Consider the following 21,370-nt stretch of genomic DNA (forward strand, 5'->3'; position numbering starts at 1 on the left):
GGGAAGGGCGCAGCAAAGGCCTGGGTCCCCCCCGCTTTACAGCACGGTTGGCCATAATGTACAGCACTGCATGCAAGTCTTGGCCCTGTAACCCTTCTGCAGGCTAAAAAGTGAATAAAGAGAGAGTCTGGCTTGTTTCCACCCTTGAACTCCGTTAGGGATGCGAGCAGTTGCTGGAGGGCAGCAGAGGGTGAAAAGGGCTGGAAATCCAGCCTTGATCACAGCTCACTGCCGGGGACCAGGCAGCCCCAGGCCCCCCCTGCCCACGCTGCCACATGTGTGCTGCCTGGGAAAGCTCGTCACCCTGATGGGAAAAGACATTCCCAAAGAGCTTGCCATGCCCAGCTCAGACAATCCAGCCAGACCACAGGGGAGGGGGGAATTGCTGCATCATTGGGAGATGACGTGTATGTGCCAGTTAAAATCAAACAGCATGGTGGTGGTAAGATGTAGAATTTTTTTTTCCTACCTGCTTTAAATGAGACACAATCCCTCAAGGCAGTAACTTCATGATAAAGACAGTGACCGCAAACGTGCAAATAATTTTGTGCATTCACAGATCTTCCAGTGAAGAGCTAAGATACCAAAGGAGTCACAAGGATTAGGAAGCGCTGGAGGGACAGCCAGCCAGAAGTCACATCAGGGAAGGGAAAGGCTCCAGCATCCATATTCTTTAAATGGTCCAGATGCTGGTGCAGTCAGACACGTCCGCCCCCCTCCCACCCAGGAAAGCAAGCACTGTACGATGCGGATGAGGCTCAGCTGGGTATATGCCCTGCTCTGGGGGAGGACAGGCAGAGGGGGTGACTGATGTGCAGGCACAGAGGCAGGAGCAGAATCCAAGGATTGCACTTTACAAAGAAACCTGAGCTTCCCGTAATTGATTTGCTCAGCTGCGAGTTCTGCTCTGGTCTCTTCAGAAGCAAGCAGCCCAGCCTGACGCTGCAAGGAAAGAGATTCTCTTTCAGGGCAGTCGGCGTGCTGCTCACACTGCTACCTTGTTCTGTGGAGATGGAATCAACCCTCTTATGTATCTAACATGGGGCTGTGAACTGATATTTATAGCTCTCTGTCAGTGATCAATATTTACTCATTCAAGTCTCAAGAGGCTCCTGGTAGCTGAGAGAGGGGTGAGGAATTTCAACAATCCTATCGAACGGCAGAGGGATGCGTTAAAAAAAGGAGGGGAGAAACTCCAGCATATGCCACATCCAAGACCAGTTCCCTGTGGCAGTGAGCTGAGATCCAGGAAGGGAGGGAGCAGATGGCAGCTTTAGACTATGGAGCTATTTTTATTTTTTTTGTTTTGAAACTCAAATCTTTAGTTGTGCAGAGCGATAAACCTTAAGTGTGACAAGGAAAGGGGAGTGCAACATCTTCTAAACCCCTGCCGCATCTGCCCTGGACATATTTGTCTTAATACTGAATACTCAGAGCTCAAACCAGTGCAATGAGGTTTCTGCCTAGACCATGCTGAGGGAACTCAAATGGAAGCTATCTTTACAAACCCCCAACAGATTAGAGCTAGTTAGTGAGGGGGGCCAAATAATCAAGTTGGTGTCTTAACTGAAACAGGCAACTCAGATCACAAGACTGTTGCAGAGTTCTCTTTCCAGGTCAACCAATGACGCCATGAAAGCCTGGGATAAGCAACATGTCCTGGGCTGTATCCTTCCCACTTCTAAAATGGAGAAAAATCTATTCCCCAGGAGGCTTTGAAGCTAAAACAGGGTTTCAGAACAGTTTGGGGTGAAAGATAACTGAGAAAAACAACAGGAAATCAACTTCTGGTGAAAAAAAAGGAACACAGTCAAATCTCCATCCAAATACCAGAACAGCTAACGGAAGAAATTGAGAATAAAAAGCACATGCTAGATGTTTTTGTACCAGTAATAAAACATTTACTAGAGCAAGCAGAAAGTAAATGCACAGCTGATAAAGAAAACATCACAATGTCACAAAACCCTGACAGTTTCTGATACTTCTTTCAGTAGAAACAAGACAGCAGTGGGTGCTGACGTGTTTCAACAAAAGAGTTCTTCCTTACCTTTATGGTGCAAAAAAAAAAAAAAAAAAAGAAAAAAAAAAGAAAAAGAAGTTAAAAAACTGATAATACACACGACGAGTTAAAAACAGTCAAGCAAGATTTTACAGTTTTAACTACATGTGTCCAATATGGGGCAATATTCGAACTGTTGTTCTTCATCAATTGCTTTTCAGGTTCTCCCTAAAGGCTTCTGAGCAGCAGGTCCCTGAATGTCTGAATGAAGCCTCTTCATTTAGCTACGCTTCATGGGGGGCACCAGCCTTTGATTGTTGTGGTGTATCTACATTTTTTCCCTTTTTTGTTTTTAATTTGAAGAAAGCATTCAACCCTCTCATAACAGAGGGTGCATAGGCACAGCAGAGAGACAAGTTTGCTATGCAGGCTTCCACCAAAATGAAGGTTATTAAGAAAGACGACGTTCTTTAAAACAAAAGAATACATGGGCAATGGGATTGGAATTGATGTACTGACCACAAACAAGCCAGGGAGTCCATCAGGTGAATTTGTAGTTAGCTGGGCTGGAGAGGGATCCATTGAACAGCTTCATTAGAAAAAAAAAAAAAAAAAAAGGCAAGGGAAAAAAAAAGGAAAGAAAACCAACTTGCTTCATCCCATCTTCAGCAACATAAACTGACACATTCTTAGTTGATGAGGAGAGAATGTAAGGGGCAACCTGGAGGACAAATGATTTGGGGTTAAGAAAATACGTGAAAAGAAAGAGACTGGGGAAGAACTCACCATACTGAACAAATTGCTGAAAGATTAATGTTTAACAGGTGGGTCCTGAGCATCTCTAGATGGACTAGTTCTTTAACTGTGAACGCTGGTTAAGAACAGACTACTTTATACTTCTATGGACAACAGTTTCTTAATGTTCCAAGGACATGAAACAGCTTCTTCCTTGTCAAGAAGATCTGTTTAAATCCAGCGAAGAGTCATTTGAGCACTGAATGTTTAAAAGCAGAACCCAGGGAGCTTTATCAAAATGATTTCTTTTTGACTAAGCATTGTGTGCACACATCATTAGAGTGAATCTGTCCACAGATGTACCAGCCCAGACTTGCACGAGGAGTTTTCATCATTTCCTTCTCTTCTCCCAGCTGCTCAACAACCAGTTACCAAAAACCCCCAAGAAATCCTCTGGAAAAAGACAACACTACCTGCAGAGATTCTAGGCTGTGTAACACCAGCTTTTAACTGTCCCACCGGCTCTTCTTACGCTTTGGGGGCTCTGGGACAGCAAAACCATCTGTCTTGTTGTCTCGGCTGTTGGCTTCCTTCCTGTTCTCACCATTCCTGCTCTCGTTGTTCCTACCTTCGTTGCTACTCCTGCTATCACCATTATTGCGATTGCCACTGCCCACATCAGCGAAGTGCCGGCTTTCACCGTGGCGATGGTTGTCGCCATGTCGGCCTTCTCCATGGCGGTAACCGTCACTGTGGCGACCGCCTCCTTCTCCATGGCGCTGCACTTCATTGTAGCGACCACCACCCTCTCCACGACCACCACCCTCTCCACGGCGTGGGACCTCGTTGTGGCGACTGTTCCGGTTGTCATTGTATCGTTCTCTGACAATGCCGCCGCCGCTGCCACCACCACCACCGCTGCCACCACCGCTGCCGCCACCGCCAGCAGTGGCAAGGCTGGTGCTGCCGCTGCTGCTGCCTTCTCGATTGCTGCTGCTGGCATTGGTGTTGTTGAAGCCCTGTACTCCCATGCTTGGAAAGGTAGGAACGTTACTCAAATTCCCCGTGCTGGTGAAACCTGGAACACCCTTTGCTGCTGCGGCAGCTGCAATTGGGCTGTCAGGATTTGCAGCATTTTGCTGTGCTGAACTCGTCGGTACTGAGTTCAAGCTCCCAGCACTGGTCCAGCCACTAGCACCAGCAGCGGAGCTACCAGTCTTTTGATTATTTAAGCTTGCAGCAACAAAGTGGCTCTTATACTGGGACTGCCGGAAAGAGACAGAAAGAAAAAAAAGAGAGCATGTTTGCCTCTACACTGCACCACAAATCACGCAATCATCATGCAAACAAGCCTATCTGGAATTCTGGGGACCCCCTAGGAAAAAAAAGAGTTCCTGTAAAGTCAGCTTTGGAGTGATTACATTCCTGCTGTGCTTACGTACACAGAATTAGTAACGGACCATCTGCTACCAGACCACAGAAACAAGGGTACTCCTATACCATGGGGTTAATTTTCATACTGAAAAGTTTCTCTGTTCCCCGTTTCTTTTGATTGCAATTACACTACTGCTGCTAAGCAACCTAAATAGGATCAAGCCTAGGCGCAGAATCCGAAAGGAAAGAGAGCAGAGGCAGCAGAAAACTAAGTTTGGCAAATTAACTTGGTGCAACTATGTTCAGCCCAGCCTGCATACTAATTCTACCACTGTGGCCTGCAACGCTGAGCACGTGCTCCAAGTGGATGAGACATGGCCACAACTACTACGCTCACCTTCCCTAAAATCTAGTGTTTCTGCATTTTCAGGGGAGAAAAAAAATAATTGTCTTGAATCATCAGTAGTAAAATTTTTCCCATGTCACGTCCTTTCCTCCTGAGTCAGAACTTGGGAGCACAAATCATTGAACCAACCTGAAAAGCTGCTTTCATTGCTGTAAGTCTGTCTCCCATTGCCCCAGTGGACGGCTTGTATGCCTCATAGTTACTCATGACACTGTTGTTGTTTCCACGGTCCTATGCAAAAAGACAAAGGACAACTGGAGAGATTTATCCAACACAGACACTTTCAATTCAACCATTCTCCACATCTGTCTTGACCCTGCACTCTGGAAATACATCTACTGAGGATCACAGAATCACAGTCTGGTCGGGGTTAGAGGGGATCTCTGGAGATCATCCAGGCCAACTCTCTGCTAAAGCAGGTTCACCTAGAGCAGGCTGCACAGAAAATGCATGAGAAACTTCTGGATAGCACTGAGCAGCGGAACAGTTTGCCCCACGACCTTGAGGGCAACAGAAAAGTAAAGCTGCATTAAGTCTTAGTGACTCACTAATCAACAGTGTAACTGCTTTTCCCAGCTCCTTATAGTACAAGCAAAAGCCAAATGCAACCAAACGGAGGCTTTCACAGAGGTCATAGCCAAGACAGAGTGTGAACATGGCTTCAGCGGTGACTTTTGGAAGGATGCTGAACATGATGTGTTTTCAACACATCTACAGTTAAACTCTGCCCCCGTACACATGGGCAGTGAGCTGTTTTCCTAGCATGGACATACCTTAGTAAGTGTTACGAATGCTGCAAGACTTTTTGCTGCCAAGAATCAGCCTGGAAATGGCTTTTCAAGTAGTTTATTAGCATTTATTTTGCACTGACAGTCTATTTTTGGAAGAATCCAAACCTTCCAGATTACTCTGGCCCTCTAGAAGGTAGCTCTTGACAAGAGGATAACACCACAGGACAGTTTCCCTTGAGATATTACTGATACTAACTCTGAAAGATTCTGGGCTGTGAAAAACTTTCAAAGCAGAGGCTGTATTCCAGTACTAAGATTTTTTTAAAGAGGAGTCAATACCAAGTTTAAAAGTTCCAAGAATTTGTAAACAACTTCTTCAGCATCTCAACTTACAGAATTTTCTGATCCCAGACCAGGACGTTCACGGTATCCTAAGCCACCACCACCAATATTGAGCTTCTTGCCTTTTCCTCCTTTGAAACGTGATTTCCGGAACCACGGATTCTGTACAAAAGAAGGACAAATGCTCCTCAACACAGGGAATAAGAAGCTTCATAAATGCCTGTAATGAGGCTCAGAAAAGAAAGATTTTGAGCATTTCAAAAGAAAAATATAAAGAAACTGCTTCTCATTCAACAACACAGCTGTTGCAAGGGGATGGGAGTGACAGACTATAGCACTTTGAAACTAAGCTGTAGACAGTTCTGTCACGTGGGTCTGAAGCTTTTTGTTACAAATGCTTTTTATGAAAACTAGTTTTGTGCCCTGAACTTCCAGCCATGTTAAAGTTTTGGGGCTTTGCATACTAATAAACCCAGGAATAAATGCCATTCTAATGCCATTCACTTGGGAGCTCTGGACTTGCTCATACCTGGGTTTTATTTATTTAGCCCACTGCCTGGCTAAGGAGAAATGAGGTTTCTGTCGGAAAAGCTTCCTGCAACAAGCAGTGACCAGGAAACGGCAGTCCAACCAGACTTCCTGTCACCAGGCTTTTAAATAATGGTTGGCTGCACCTCTTCTTATGCCCTATAGTTTCTTCAAATCTGAAGGCGCCAGTAAGCCAGGCCTTTCAGCTTCTGTATTCTCTTCTCGAAGGCAGCCTGTGGAGCTCTGCCTCACAAATCTGAAAACGCTCTCTCTGTACTTCAGAAAAAATATTTGCTTCTAACAGCAGGTGTCCAAGCTGCTTGGCAATGAAGCCACAAGCATGCTAATCCATCTCTGAATTTGGGAATTACCAAAAAGCCTTTGCTCTCTTGTAGCTACATGGGCAGCAAAAGGCAAGAACTTAAAGAGCTGATGAGTACAGTGGCGCAAAGCACAATTGCTTCAGCTCTCCGTCATACCTATATATAGCAAGCCTGCCAGACAGCACTGCAAAGCAGGTATAATGATCAAGCAACAACTATTTCACAGAGTAGAATGTCCCTGCAACTATTTTCTAGTTTAGCTTTCAACTAAGCTGCATTTTCCAGGTGCCTGCCATAAACGCACATCGAAAATCTGACTGTAACGAGATACTGAAGCTGGAGCGCTCTGCTGGCATCAGCTAGATTACAGCTCCCAATTTCCTAGGCAGTGCTTGACCCCAATATAGATTATATTACTGTGTTCCAAAATCTTCATGTCTTCATGGATTCTTTCAAAGGCCATTAAAACCACTAGAAAGCCTACTTAAAACCAGTATAGATCGCCAAAAGGTCACTGCTTACACATGATGGAATCAGAAACAAGTCCCTGAGCTCCTGATTTTGTGCTAATCATGGAAGGAATCTTCCTCTACTCGAGGAAGTTCGTACTTTCGCTTGTTCATACCTGCATTGCTAGATCCAACAGCTCTTTGGAAACATGTTGATTAGCGCCTTCCAGATTTCTGACGAGATCACCAGCAAAGTTACTGTCTTTGGGAGTCAGCAGAGTGTAGGCAACTCCCTTCTCCCCTGCTCTGCCAGTACGACCAATTCTGTGGGTGTGTGTATCTATGTCCCGAGCCACATCATAATTGATGACAGTCTTAATGGAAGGAATATCTAACCCACGAGCTGTAATGAAGAACAACATAGTGGTAAGTGTGATTATCCCAAATTAACTCAAAACAATCCCATTCATACCAGCATATCGCTTAATTCTGCTCCAGCACACGAAAGGAGTTTCCACAGGAACATACCCCAGTTAAGACACCCTTCGTAGGCTAAAAGTCTCACTGTAGTAGTATCTTCTCTAACAGTAGTATAAGTACAAGTTCACAGGATTGGAGATGGAAGAGATCTCTTTAAATGACTGCTATTCCAAGGAAAAGAGAGGGCTTTGTTAAAGGGCTCTGAAATTCTCTTTTTGTTCAGCTAAACATCTGGGTACAAAAGCTGTTCTAGAGAAGGCTTCAAGTGTGTCTGTCTCCTCTTCATTTAAGCGTGTGTCAGCTGATTAACAAATAGTAACTACTTCCTTAAGAAACAGCTTATTTTCTTTCTGTAGATTAAAAAAATATCTGTCAGACTGTAATTTAAACATCATTAGAGGATTTTAAAAATAAAACCCCGTACTAACTGTGTACTTCTGAAAAACATCTGGAACACAGTGCCCAGCAGGTGCAGAAGCCAACCTTGTTGCCTGCCACTGAAATGTATTATTTTTCTGCTGATATCTACAACTTGGATGAGCTGCTGTTACTTAGAAAGTCACATACCTGCCACATCAGTAGCTACCAGTATTGGGATCCCCTTTTTCTTAAATTCTGAAATGACTTTATTCCTCTCACTCTGGTCCATGTCACCATGAAGCAGCCCCAGATTATGATCCTCCTGCTTGAGGTTATTGGCCAGCTCTTCTGCATTTGCCTTCTTGGTGACAAACAGGAGAACGCTCCCAGATGATGTGAACTCCACGAGGCGTCGAGTCAGCCAGTTCCATTTGCTAGGGCCAGAGGGGAAAATCTCCACAATTTGGGTAACATCTTCATTTGCCTAAAGGGAGAAATACGACAAGCAATAACACAGGACAGAAAGGACAGTATGGCAAACAAAAACAGATGGCAGAACAAATGAGGAATTTAAACTAGGTGTGAGAATAAAAAGTGGAGAAGCAGGGGATCAAAATTCTCCTCTCAAAGTCTTCAGCTCTTGCTTAACTGCTGACCACTTCATTTTCACAGTGCAGAAAAGGCAGGGCTAAATGAGCTACTCTTTGCTAAATGTGAAAGGCAAAGTGCAGTCTTTGACATGCTGCAGTTTAGCACCCTACTGATCTAAAGACGGGTACGTGCAACGCCGATGCTCTTGCGACAAGATGCTATTAACAACTACAACAGACTGTGCAAGAGCAGGGCCTGAGATGGAGAGGATGCTCATCAGCAGAAGTTATTCATATGGTGATCAGAGAAAGTACTCCTGAGAGCTGTGACTTGAGTCAGGAAGAGAAGAGGCAAGAACAGACTCCCTACACCCGCCGTGTTGCAAGTGATAAAAATGCAGCAGAGCTCACAGCCCTATCTGGCAGTTTCTCAGAAAGATTTAATTTTCACACATTCAAATATTAATTATTTCAAGCATGATGCTCTCAGAGTAATAATGCAGATTAAGGAATAGAAAACCTGTGACTGAGCTAGGAAAGCTGCTTCTTTTTTTTAAGCAAAATTTAGAAAAAACAGTTTCCCAGAAAGAAGGGCTTCAGGTAGCTGTTAATTTTTTTTGTTACAAAGGCACGCCTCACATTCCTGATTGGAAAAAAAAATGCAGAGAACTGGTTAAAAGAAAAATGCTCTGAAGGCATCTTGTGAAATTTCTCAAGTTTTCATATATTATAAGCAAATTTTCTCCACAGCAAGTACACATCTGTCCACCTCATCGACTTATTACCAAATCCCTGGTCTGCTAATAGTTCAGCTGCTACTGTCAAGCAAATATAGAATCAACATTCCCACATAAACCAGCTGAAAGATACTACAATTTAAGTTTCAAATCCTTCATTGCAAAACCTGCAATTGCTTTATTTATACTTATGAGACAAAACAAAAGGATATGCCCATTGACTCAGCTTAATAAAAAGAATAAAAAAATACATCAGTTACTGCATTAATGTTTGACTCCTGGATGAAACCTCCCATCAACAGAAGAGTATTTGTTGGCAGAAAGGTCAATAAAAAAAAACCTGCAAAAAAACCACTGGGAACTTTACTACTTTTTGTTAAGCACAAAGTATTTACTCTTAAATATAAATGACGATTACCACAGTTTAACTTAAATTTCAGACAACAGAAACTGAACAGTTCATTTCTCTGACTGTCTCAGAAGTATCATGGAATTACCTCTCCAATGTCTCCCTGCACAACTCGAATTGGGTCGATCAGAATATCTCGGGCCAATTTCTCAATCTTCTTACGGAAGGTGGCACTGAACAAGAGGGCTAAAAGAAAAACGATATTTGAACTCCTTGAAAAATAAACTTTTATTTCAGAACTGTGAACACACTGCACAGATCTTGTGAATGAGGACCTGTACGGCTGTGCTAGCTATCAGTGATCTGAAGCGACAGTCTGTTTTACTGGTTCTAATGAAAATTACATTTTATGGCATCTGAAATAAGACGTTGATAAGATGTGGCACTACAGCGAACTTTCTTTCATGGCAGCTTACAACACAGGATCTCAAACCATATGAATATTAGTTCAGCTCATCATCTTTGATTACAGTCTGTGGTGGGATTACAGACTGATGAAGAGCGTGGTTAAATGCCCACATTTCACAAGTGCTCCATCCCAACACGCCACAGCGAGAACACCACCAGCGGACTTTTGCAAAAGTCTCATTGTGTGGCTGTGCCGAGAACATGAAATTCAAGCTCTGTTCCAGACTCTTAATGGGTAGCCCACCATGTAGCCTCCTTCAGCTCTCAGTTTATTTTGAAACATGCTTATACTTACTCTGTCTGTCAGGACGTACATGGCTTGCGATTGATCTAACCTGGTATTCTGGAAAGGAGAGGAAAAATGCTCCATAATCAACATTGTATGCTCATTATTTAGTAGAATCACTCTTCATTGTTTTTTGTTAAATAATGAATGAATGAGTGCCTCTCATTCAGTATTTAATTTTACTGTGACTTCCAAGTGCTTTTTGCTGCGCAATCGAAGTTCCTTTGCTGTACAAAGAAACTTTTGGAAGTCCCTTCAGCAAAATATTCCGTAAGCAAAGATCCTAGCTGAATCCATGCATACCCTGTACATTTCACAAGTGTCTCCCTCCTTTTGCAGGATCACAGTACTGTCAGATCTTTGCTATGTCCCATGATGCTTGAGCACATACTCAAAATCATCCAGATCCGAATGACCAAACTTCTTCCAAAGAAGTAGAAAGTTATTTTAACGCCAGCAGTTTGTACACACTGATACAAAGCACTGAAGTGGCTTGCCCAAAAGTTATTCAGCAACTCTTAAGATAAAAATCAGCTTCTTGGACTTCAACATCAACAGGACTTTGCTGATCTCTTAACAGCAACAGATATTGATCTTTAAATAGGAGTTTTGTCTATAAGTATTCGCTTAATGTATTTTCAAGTATATAAAGCTACAGGGGTTATAAACAGTTCTGCTAATCTGGGAACCGGACACCACTGCTTTCCAAAACAGTGACCTTTGTTCATTACATACCAAAACCCATATCAAACATTCTGTCAGCTTCATCAAACACAAGGTAAGTGACTCTTTGAAGGTTTGTAGCTTTCTTTTTCACATGATCAATCAAACGACCCTATTAAAAAAACCGAAACAACAAAAGCCAAGTTTTTAAAGCATATTTTAAAAAAATGTTAATATATACATCCTTCCATTAACTGCTTTTTATCCTCACCAGACACTCAGAACAGAAAACATCTCAAGGCTTCAGTCTAGAAGTGTCAATATTCAAGTCATAGAAATAGATTCCTAAAACTCTCTTCAACTATGCTTGACAAGCTGAACTGTAAGACTGTTTTTTCAAGCTTAACAGTGCTGAGATCCTAAAATTCCCCATTCTTCACCACAATTAAATTTTAAATGCAAACTGGCTACTTAACCCCACAATTTTTGGCAAGGGAGTTCTTCATACTTTGTTTTCTTGCCCAGTAGACCAATAAACAGCCACAATAAAACTTCCTCCAACCATTAGCTGCTCTGTTTTGCCCAAGCTTGTAACTATTCTTTGCAATAAGCGCTTATTTAAATCACTGGTTCAGTATCAATACCCATTCAACCCTTCAGCATTACCACCACAGGCTCTACACTGATTCAGGAAGATGGCACTCAAGTTCATGACATTCTGGGAATTTTCTTCATGGATTTAAGGCTCAGCAATCAGAAGCTGGTATCGCACACAACTGACACCGATTCAAGCAGATCTTGCTTGCTACTCTGTCTCCTATCGGAGACCATACTTAATGTCTTTCAGTTCCTCCTGGGAGGAGAATAATCCCAGCATATTTGCTCTCAACATCTGATAACTTGTGAAGAATCTAGGTTTCATTAATCAGAGAACAAATTCTGCCTCACCAGTGCTATTAAAAATCTGTCTCAGCTTCAGTCTAGCAACAAAATGTTGTACTGTGTGCATACAGGTACTTACTGGTGTGCAGACAACTATCTCTGCGCCCTCCTGGAGCGCTTTGGCTTGCTCCCACATGCTTCCTCCTCCATACACAGCTACAGAGCGCAGATTGTACGCCTTACCAAAGCGCTTGCATTCGGAATGGATCTGAGAATTGTAAACAAAGCATGTCACAGTTCATGTGAGACAGATCTGAGAAAATACACCTGCCTTAGAAATACAGTCCAGCTTCTGAAATAATTTTCAGCTAATAACTTAATGAAATCATTCAGAAATCCTCAGGGCTGAATACTTCAATGCTTGTGGATAATTTCCAGTAGTTTGAGAAACCTATTTAAGCGTCCAACCATAATTTTAACCTCCAGGCTCTATCGTTTTACGCAGAGAATTGGTGGCAATGCATCCACAATATTCTTAATACTTGGAAATAATATAGTAGCACTGTGCAAAAATGTACAATTTCAGATTTGCTATGATCCTTCAATAAGACTTTGTAGGAAAGAATTGTGAGCTTATACTGGAGCCACACCACTAATAAACAGGGGTAGTTTTTTCAAATAGTTTACAGAGGTTCTCTGATAATTTCTGCCCAGAATTTTGTCATGTTCTATAACAATACTGTATGACACACATAGGATTACTACACATTTACCTGTTGGCAAAGCTCTCTGGTCGGGCAGACAATCACGGCAATGGGACCATCCCCTGGTTCAAGCTCCTTTTGATCCATGATGTGAATCAACATCGGCCAGATGAAGGCTGCTGTTTTTCCACTTCCAGTCTTAGCTATCCCAATCATATCTCTGCCACTTAGTGCAACTGGTACACCCTAAAAATAAGGAGATTCTAAACCCATATTATGCCTACCTTAGCATATTCTTGTACTAGATATTACATGAAAACTCAGGTAACAAGAGGAAAGCACATTACAGACGACTCACAGTAACACAGGTCGAAGCTTACACAGTTTTACTGCCAAATTCAGATCTGAATTATTTGTTTTAAGGCTGGAAGCAATTACCATGTTCTGACTGTTGGTGTCCTATATGAAATCAATGTTTGGGTACTGCACAACATCCCAAGGATACATTTACATGTACACAAATGCATCTCATCAGCTGTAAGAATGCTAAAAATAAATTCTTTGAGCCTATTCTTTCTGTAAACATTCAGAGTGCTGAAGTCCTCAGTTCATCCCTACTGCTGCTATAAGGACCTCTCAACCACTGTTTTTTACAAATAGCATGGGCTAAGGTCCTAATACACATCCCCTAGATATAGCGCCACGTCATTTTTTATACTTCAAAAAAAGCATGTGAAGTGGTGCGGTTCTAGTTATGTTATTGATAACCTTAATTACTTATGGTAATCAATCTACATATGCAGCAGAATCCCTTTTGCTTGCACAGCTCTCCAAGGAATGACCAGTTAAATGGTCCAGTTCACAGAGCATTTATTTCAACTGCCAAAAGAAATGAGAAAAATGCCTTGTTGCATACCTCTTCTAGTCACAAGACATTCAAATATAAGCTGTTTAAAGGAATAAAGTCGATGTATGGCTCTTTACTCAGCTACTGCTGTGATTGTTTTTAACACAATTTTTAAAAAACACCCAAACCCCAAAAACAACAACCCAAAAAAACCTTTCATACATTTCTATAAGCAAGAGATGTCACTTAAATGTTCTTCAGTCTTCACTAAGAAAAAAATGAGGAAAAAAACATGGATATATTTACAGTGGTCATTTGACAAGAAAAAAGCTGGGTGGTAAACCCCTATTTAAATAATACCAAAGCCATTTTCCTAGAAAAATACAGATTATTCTTCTCTTTAACAGCTTTATATAGGAAACTAGATTTGTATACATCCTCATATGGACTAGGGACTTTTGCATATGTTTCAGTAGCTTTCCTTAGGTGTTAGAGAAGTAACAACACTCACCTGACATTGTATAGGAGTCGGCTGGGTATACTCAGATTTCCTAATTTGATGCATAAGTTGCTCATCAAACCCAAAATGAGCAAAACTACTGCCAGGCCGTGGAGGAGCAGCACCAGACACCTTAGAAACAGAAACATATCTTTGCCTCATGAACAGTAAGAGAAAAACAAAGAAGAATCTATACAAAAATGAAACCAAAAGAAAGGCGTGTCTGCCTCTGAAAATGGCCTTTTACTTTCTGAATAGATATAAGTTTAACTAGGTAAAAATTCCAGATGTGTTATGTAAATAAGACTTTCAGGTATAAAAATTTAGATAAATTGTCCATCGACATAAGCTACTAAACATCTTATCGCCTTCCTTGTATAATTGGTCTTCCCCAAATAATTCCCTTCATAGAGAGTCACCACACTAACATGTCACAAATGGCAAAGAACTAATTCTTTCAGATAATAGTTCCAGTTTCAGTTCCTAGCTCTGGAGTTCTTCAATCCAAGTGCAACCATGCAACTGGCAATCTTCGGTGCCCACTCTGAAAAATCTGGAGAAGACTTTCAAGAACTGCTAAGGAAAATCAGGCTCCCTTAAATCAAAGTCACTGAAGGTATCCGAGAGGCTTGGTATTCAAAAGCTGGAGTTTCCTCATTAAAACTGCTAAGACAATCCAAAAAAAACCATAGGGAGAAAAAAGATCCTAGGAGGATCATTTTGTGACCAGCTTACCCGGAGATTAAGTTTATGACGTAACTCCACCACTTGCTGCGGGGTGAGACTGGTGATCTCCTCATGCTCATCATAGAAATTTTTCTCAAACGGTGGATATTCAATCTGCAAGGGTAACTACCGAGTTAGTTTGGGACTCGAGATTCTCTCTCTGTACACTTAGTTTTGGAGGGGAAGAGTTCTTTTTCTCAAAAGTTCTTAATTGTCTGCAAGAACATTTGTTTAATACAAAGCTATTTCAAGAATCTTTAGTATGACTTAGGTAGCACAGCACTGAAATACTACAGGGACAGAAGCACAGACCTGCTTTCTAAATGCCTCAGACAGAACAGAATGGAATAAACTTCCTACCTCTGAATGATCAATAGGTGGGAGAGGATCAATGATTTTTTTGGACGGTGCAATTGGGTTCCCATCACTATCATACTCCAGGTTATCCTCTTCCTCTTCTTGGACCACACCAGCAGTGGGATTTTCAGCCATGTAGCGAAAATAAGCTTCCTGCAGCAAAACATATCAGTAAAATCACATACAATAGGATACAAAAATGCTGCTAGATTTGTTTAAATTATGTATATGCTAGACAGCTGTTTGCTTTCATACCCACCATTGAGAGAAAAAACAACCACGTTCACTAGGACTGATTCTTCTAATAAATACCAACAGTTATGTCCAGAAGGACAGTAAGTACAAATGAAGAAAACTATAGTGTCAGTTAGAGCACAAAATGCTTTTAAAAACTAAACTTCTCTTACATGTCTGCTTAACAACTTCTACCAAGACCTGTTATGCTTAAACAATGGAAGAATCTGTTCTTATTTCCACATGAACGAAGTGCAAACACTGCAGGTTTTTAAACAGAGAACACAATGTTACTAAGCATGATGTTTATGTTTTTTTAAACACACTATGCCAAAGATAGTTTCTCCACTTCCCTAACTAGACTCTAAGAAATGAAAATAGATATCTGTTTTTCATGGAGAGAGTCAACAGCAAACGGGAAATTATTTCAGAAGAGTCCTTCAACACAAGCCCAAGTTTGAAGTCACTATCACCACTGTCATATGCCATCCTTACAACTCACAAACATGTATGTCTCTCTCAGAATCTTGCTGGCACACCAAGATATTCTTATGGAGAAAACAGCAGTCTCACTTGACTTTCAAGCAAATATTTAAGACCAGATTTTTAAAGCAAGGTTCAACTACAAATATATGTATAAACCCGTCTGGCTTTTTCGTTTGCGTGGCCAATTATCACTCAGTCACATAGATATGCATGCAATGCACTTGGAAAACAGCTGTCCCCAAGTTAAAGTCACCTTTGCTCAAACTTTAGCATAGCTACGCTCACCAAATTGGAAGCAAAGGCCTCAAGGCCAGACAACCGTGCTTCCATGCTTTGCATTACTGCAAGTAACACAACAGTTATTAATTAGAACTTAGTAGTAAGGTATGTTTTGAAATGAAGTCTTTCCTCTTTGTTTACTGTTTGTTACAGTGATGCTTATAATCCCCAATCAGAACTGGATGTCCTCCAAAAATAAAGAGCAAAAAGCCCAATTCTTGCTCTTAACAGACATGAAATTTCATTGCAAATAGCCTCCACATTTAACAGCCTCTCACTGGTGCTCCTGGTTAGTTGATTCTGCTAATTTCAAATTTGTTGAGACTTTCAGATACTGAAAAACATGTACAGGAAGTTCAAGTTCAGATTGACTGAAAAAAATCTTCTTAAACAGAGTAAAAAAGAATGAAATTGTCTCCTAGTACTCTTCTTTTTTTTTAGTGAAACAGCTAGAAGGGTAGAAGGGTAACCACTAGAGCTTCCTGCTGAATTGTCCAGATACCTGTGCATGATACTGGAGTTTTGTTTGTACCTAGTACTTATATATTTGGCGAGGGAAGGTTAAAAAAAACCCCAAAAACAACAAAAAAGAAGATAGAAAGACTGCATAGGAACTCACTTGGTCATCTTCCTCTTCAATGTCATCTCGAATACCCCTGGAAAAACAAGCGGAGAAAAAAAACTTCCCTGCAAGTGTTCCACATACTCAGCTCCATACTTTCATTTGATTAGTGCTGAGCTCCGTATTTCGTGGAAGACACAACACTAACAACTCAGTAACATTTATAATCCCAACCCATGGAGTTTTCGTATTTGGTGCCAACCATAACAGCGACCCTGCAAAGACTTCTTTTTACTTCTAGTAATGAGACTGAAAGATTAGGATTCCGTCTTCCCAGTAGAAGCCACATCAAAGATCATCCTGGTCTAAGCTCTTGATGCTACAGAAGTCCCATAACTGAAGAGGAATATGAGCCAGGAAGTGCAAATCCAGTTCAGAACATCCCCAGGTGGCGATTTGGATCCGGTGTTCTGTTTCAGGACCATGTATAATCTGATCAACCCCATGCAATGCAAGTTCTACCAATGTATCTGACATTTATATCAAGAATCAACAGCATAGTTATTTTCCTTGGTCAAAACAGATAGATAAGCTGTAAAAATGTAAACTGTTTTTAAACTCCAAATTTAGTATCCCAGTTATCATGTGCTAACTAATGTATCAGCTTTACAGGGAATGTCTTAAAACCTAGTTGAAGTTTGGAAGATTCTCCAGTACTACAGGCAGAGCAGCACTGAATTATTTTCCTCACATAAATGCAATTTTAAGCTAAACCAACCTGATCACTGCATGGATGTGGAAAGAAGAAAAACTATTCAGGTTGATTTGGAAAGTGGTGGTAGTACAATGTGCTGCCCCAATTTGCATGACCTAGAAAGATTTCTCATAAGAGAGAACTCTCAGTTTACCATAGGATGCCACCATGGATTCCTTCCTCCTATTATTCAGTTTTTATTGTACAGAACATTACCCATGGGGGATATCATCATGCGCTGGTTAATGCTGGTTACTAGGTATATATTAGATTGTCTACAGAACAATTATCATCAACAAAATGCATTGGAATTCTCTTAGCACCATACAAGACACAGGCAGGCATGGGAATTATAAAAGAAAACTTACTTAACATTCTTCTTTTCTTTGTCTTTATCTTCGAGCCTCTTCATGTCTCGAGCAGCTTGATCCTAACAGGTCATAAAATTATAACATGTTAAAAAGACCAAGATGGTAAAACATGGAAGGGAAAAATGTTTCTACATAACTAGATCATCAGGCCACAGAGACGACACTTTTTGGACTAAACTTTCTCTTGTTCAATATCCTTATCATGCTAAATAAATACTTCTACAAATAGCTTTGAAATGTATATACCATAACTTTGAAGCAACGTTGTTGAAAAAAAACCCACATTCCCCGCATTCCTCCTGGAAACAGTGATAGAATCCAGCTAATAACAGAACTGTAGCTAAGAAATAGCTCATGATAAATACAAATTATTTCAATTCAGGTAGTGAAAAATGCAAAACCCCTTAATTTCATATTCAGAGACACACAATGCCCTTCGCTGTATTGTTTTGACACGCTCAAAACAGTTAGTTAGGCTATCGTAAATCATATCTACCCTCTCCCCACCTAATCCACCTTTGAGTTCTAAATAACACAGCATCTCACACAAAAAACCGAAAGGTAAGTGACATTCTGAATACAGTTGCCAAAGCTGTGAGTGACATTTGCTGCTCCTGACTGGAGAAAAGTACAGTTCCAAAAATTAATAAACATTTCACAAGCCGGGTCTTGCCTCCACTTCAGCCATGAATGCCTCCAGAGGATCATCATCGCTGTCAGAGTCTGCTGATTTGGAATGAAACTGCTGGCGAGTGGGGGAATTCTCTGCGGGAATGTATGGCAATTCAACATTGCTGGAATCTTCCTCTTCATCCTCAAAGTACCTGAAAAGAAAAGAACAACGGCCCAGTCAGCACAGAGCCTACAGTACCATGCTGTCTTTCGTGGTTTCCGAGTCAAGCTTCCCACACTGAGGATAATAAATGTCAGTATATACACAGTATATATACAGTAAATACACAGGAAAAGATGTTGAGATGTATTTATTTACAATTATTCATGTTGTAAGCTAAAAGAGGTGGCAGGGCAAATAGGTATTATGACACTGATCTTGAGTGGGTCTCCCAGGCTGCTGAATATAGGATGTTTTTCCGACCTCCCTTCTATCCAACATGTTTGTGCAGCTAATAGAAGGTTTAGTCAAGAACTGTGGAGCTGAATGTTCCCCTGCGCAAACACCCAAATTTATTCTGCTTGGCTCCAGTTCTGAACACACCAGCGTCAATATGACTGAGCTGACTGAGCCTCACAGCTGAGATATGTTCTTAGAGAGGGGAAAGCTAGGGGAGATCTCTCCATGGGCTGCTGTATTGTCTTAAGAGTCTTTTAAATATACTTAAAGACAAGGATGTATTATTACTCTGATTTTACAGATGACATGCTGACACCCAGAGAAAGGTAAATAATTGGTTCAGGGCGACACCAAAGTCTGCTGCAGAACAGAGGTGGGAGTTCCTGCATGTGACTAGCTCAGTTTTTCTTGATGCTACTGCCATAAAGCTACCAGGGTTCTGTTACACCATAGTGCAGTGTTAGGATATTTATCCTTAAGCAGGCTTTCCTAAATAACTAAACCTCATAAACATCACAGATAATACTGTCCCTGACCTTGGAAACTTTAAAAGACTAAAATCTAGAGCTAGATAAACACAGGAAACAACTTGTACTTACGCATTCTCTTCATCAAAATTTGCTCGCTTTGACCCAATTTTGTAGAAAGAAGGCAGCTGAGGAGGTCCTGATTTTGCAAATGCAGCAGAAGAACCGGCTGTTCCAAAAGCACTATGAGACTGTTGAGAGAGCTTAGGCTCCTCTTTTTTTCCAGGTGTTATGGCAAATCCACCAAAACCAAAGCCTCTCTTAGTACCAGGTCCACCTTTATTCCAATTCATGATGTCCCCAATATACCTGTTAAATTCAGAAAAGACAAATTAATGCCCTCTCTGCTTTAGGCAGTTACATGTAATTGTCACGGTTTTTCTTGTAAGAGCATTACTTCAGTCATTATAGACAAACTTGTGGAAATGTGACTGACAAGAGTTTGATCTGTTTCCCAAAAAGGACTGGGCTTTGCTCTTTCCTTGTAAGCATGAATGTATCCATAATCCGATAAAAGAATAATAAAAAAAAAAGGCGGTCTTTCAAAACAGATCATGTCCCTCAGCTATTACTTAAGCACATTTAAGATGTTGCTTGTTTCATCTGTTTTGCAATCTAAGACAAACAAGCCCAAGGCCAGGACTTTGAACATCAGCAGGAACAAGACATGAAAAGTCAGCTCGGTACATATTTGGCATGTCCATACAGTCCCATCCTTGAGTGTTCCATGGTTTGTAAATACCACACTACTGCAGTCCAGACACCTCTAGAAAAGCGGGCCCAAAGCAGCACACCGCTCCATTAGAGACAAAGCACACTTCTGCAAAAAATCAACTCACTCTTCTTGAGAAAGCATCTTTAGCTACATGTACGTTCTTCAACCTACATTTTTCAAACCATGTTTTAAATACGCCACATAATACGTCTGCCCTGAACTCGTTTTTTAAGTTAGATGAAGCGACAACTGAACTGATCTACTAAAGACATACGTTTTCTGTTCCAAGTAATTTCATTATTTCATCTGCATGGTCAAGTCAGTCATACCTTTAAGGCATAACCTTTAAGTGGGTTATAATTAGATAGGCCAAAGGCTACAAGCTTTATTACACAAATCTTCCCATTCAGTGAGAATTCTCCAGTAAGACCAGAATTCACTGGCAAAAGAATCAACTTCAAAATAATCTGAGAGTAAATACTGCTCCTGCTGCCTGTGCAGCATTGACCAGCTTGGGCCTTACTCTATAAACCTGAAGCCTAGACCAGAGCTTGCTAAGAGACTTCGGGGGAAACTGCTGCTCGGTTCTCCCCCGCAGCAGCTGCCTGGGTGTCCTGCTGCCCCACCTGCACCGACACAGGAGCGCTCACACCTGCAGACATGTGGCAGATAAGAAACCAAACTGTGCAACAAATGGACAAAAGTGTACCCTTACACTGCCGCTGAGAGCACAGCGAGACATCTTTTAAGTTACATCTGATTTTAAGGATTCTTCCTCACTGTGCTTATCGACATTTTTGCTTTCCCTCGTCCCACTGCAGAAAATACTGAGAATTCTTCTTTTATTCTGTCGTACAGCTGCAGAAGTACAAAATCCGGTCAGCTTGCCCAGGGAGCGCCCTGGAGCGAGCAGGGAGAGGGCTGCAGGGCAGCGCCGGAGGGCAGCGCGCCCCGCAGGCTGCCAGGGCGCCTCTTCCCCGCCAGCACCGCCTCGGTGAGAACCACCGCGGCGCGGAGCCTTCCCGGGGTCCCCAGCACCGGAGGGAGACGCAGCGGCGCGTCCAGCTACCCCGTCCCCGGCGCCCGACCCTCCCTCCCTCCCTCCCTCCCTCCCTCCCTCCCTCGAGCTCGGCAGGGCAGGACAGGGGGCCCGGCGCCGCGCAGAGCCCCCGGCTCCGGGGCGGGCGTGGCACTGGGGGCGGCGGCGTTTCCCTGGGCCCTGCGCGGGGCCGCTCACGGCCCTTCCCGCCGCGGGGGCGGGCCCTTTGTGAGGGCCAGGCCCAGGCTGCCCCAGCCCGCGCTAGGCCGCGGCCCCGTCGCCTGCCCCGCGGGAGGCACCGCTGGCCGGCAGGGAAGGGGCGGCCGCGCCAGCCCGCTCCGCGCCCCCAGCCCCTCACTCACCCCTCGGGCACCGCAGCCGCCGGCCGCCGCTTCCCCGGTTACCGGGGCGGGGGGTGGAGACGCGCCGCACCGACGCGCCGCCGTGCGTGACGCGCTAACGTCACAGCGCGCCCCGCCGAGCATGCGCGCTGGCA

At 42.5% G+C, this 21,370-nt stretch overlaps 1 protein-coding gene across 2 annotated transcripts; it reads right to left on the minus strand.

Annotated features, from left to right (window-relative positions):
* Positions 1–1,878: 1,878 nt before the first annotated feature.
* DDX42 (DEAD-box helicase 42) lies at positions 1,879–21,334 on the minus strand. 2 transcript variants are annotated; one of them, XM_040617477.1, is made up of 18 exons: positions 21,237–21,334; positions 19,193–19,429; positions 18,195–18,345; positions 17,519–17,580; positions 16,454–16,490; positions 14,839–14,988; positions 14,488–14,592; positions 13,765–13,884; positions 12,476–12,652; positions 11,842–11,970; positions 10,893–10,992; positions 10,167–10,214; positions 9,552–9,649; positions 7,935–8,211; positions 7,064–7,290; positions 5,639–5,749; positions 4,644–4,745; positions 1,879–3,999 (listed from the first exon to the last, which is right to left on the minus strand). In XM_040617477.1, the coding sequence occupies exons 2-18, from the start codon at positions 19,411–19,413 to the stop codon at positions 3,241–3,243; spliced, it is 2,874 nt and encodes a 957-aa protein (XP_040473411.1). In that variant the 5' UTR covers positions 19,414–19,429; positions 21,237–21,334; the 3' UTR covers positions 1,879–3,240. The 2 variants fall into 2 exon arrangements, with proteins under 2 accessions (XP_040473411.1, XP_040473412.1); XM_040617478.1 differs by lacking the exon at positions 21,237–21,334 and adding an exon at positions 20,551–20,669.
* Positions 21,335–21,370: the final 36 nt, after the last annotated feature.

This window comes from Falco naumanni, chromosome 18, assembly GCF_017639655.2.
Source record: "Falco naumanni isolate bFalNau1 chromosome 18, bFalNau1.pat, whole genome shotgun sequence".
Lineage (NCBI taxonomy): Eukaryota > Metazoa > Chordata > Aves > Falconiformes > Falconidae > Falco > Falco naumanni.

Excerpts from the sequence above, each read along its gene's own strand:
- DDX42 (XM_040617477.1), bottom strand. The coding sequence starts at position 19,413 with ATGAATTGGAATAAAGGTGGACCTGGTACTAAGAGAGGCTTTGGTTTT. Across the intron at positions 16,491-17,518 it reads AAAGAAAAGAAGAATGTTAA|GGGTATTCGAGATGACATTG; the intron begins GTAAGTTTTCTT and ends TTGTTTTTCCAG. Across the intron at positions 9,650-10,166 it reads TGTACGTCCTGACAGACAGA|CCCTCTTGTTCAGTGCCACC; the intron begins GTAAGTATAAGC and ends TTTTTCTTTTAG.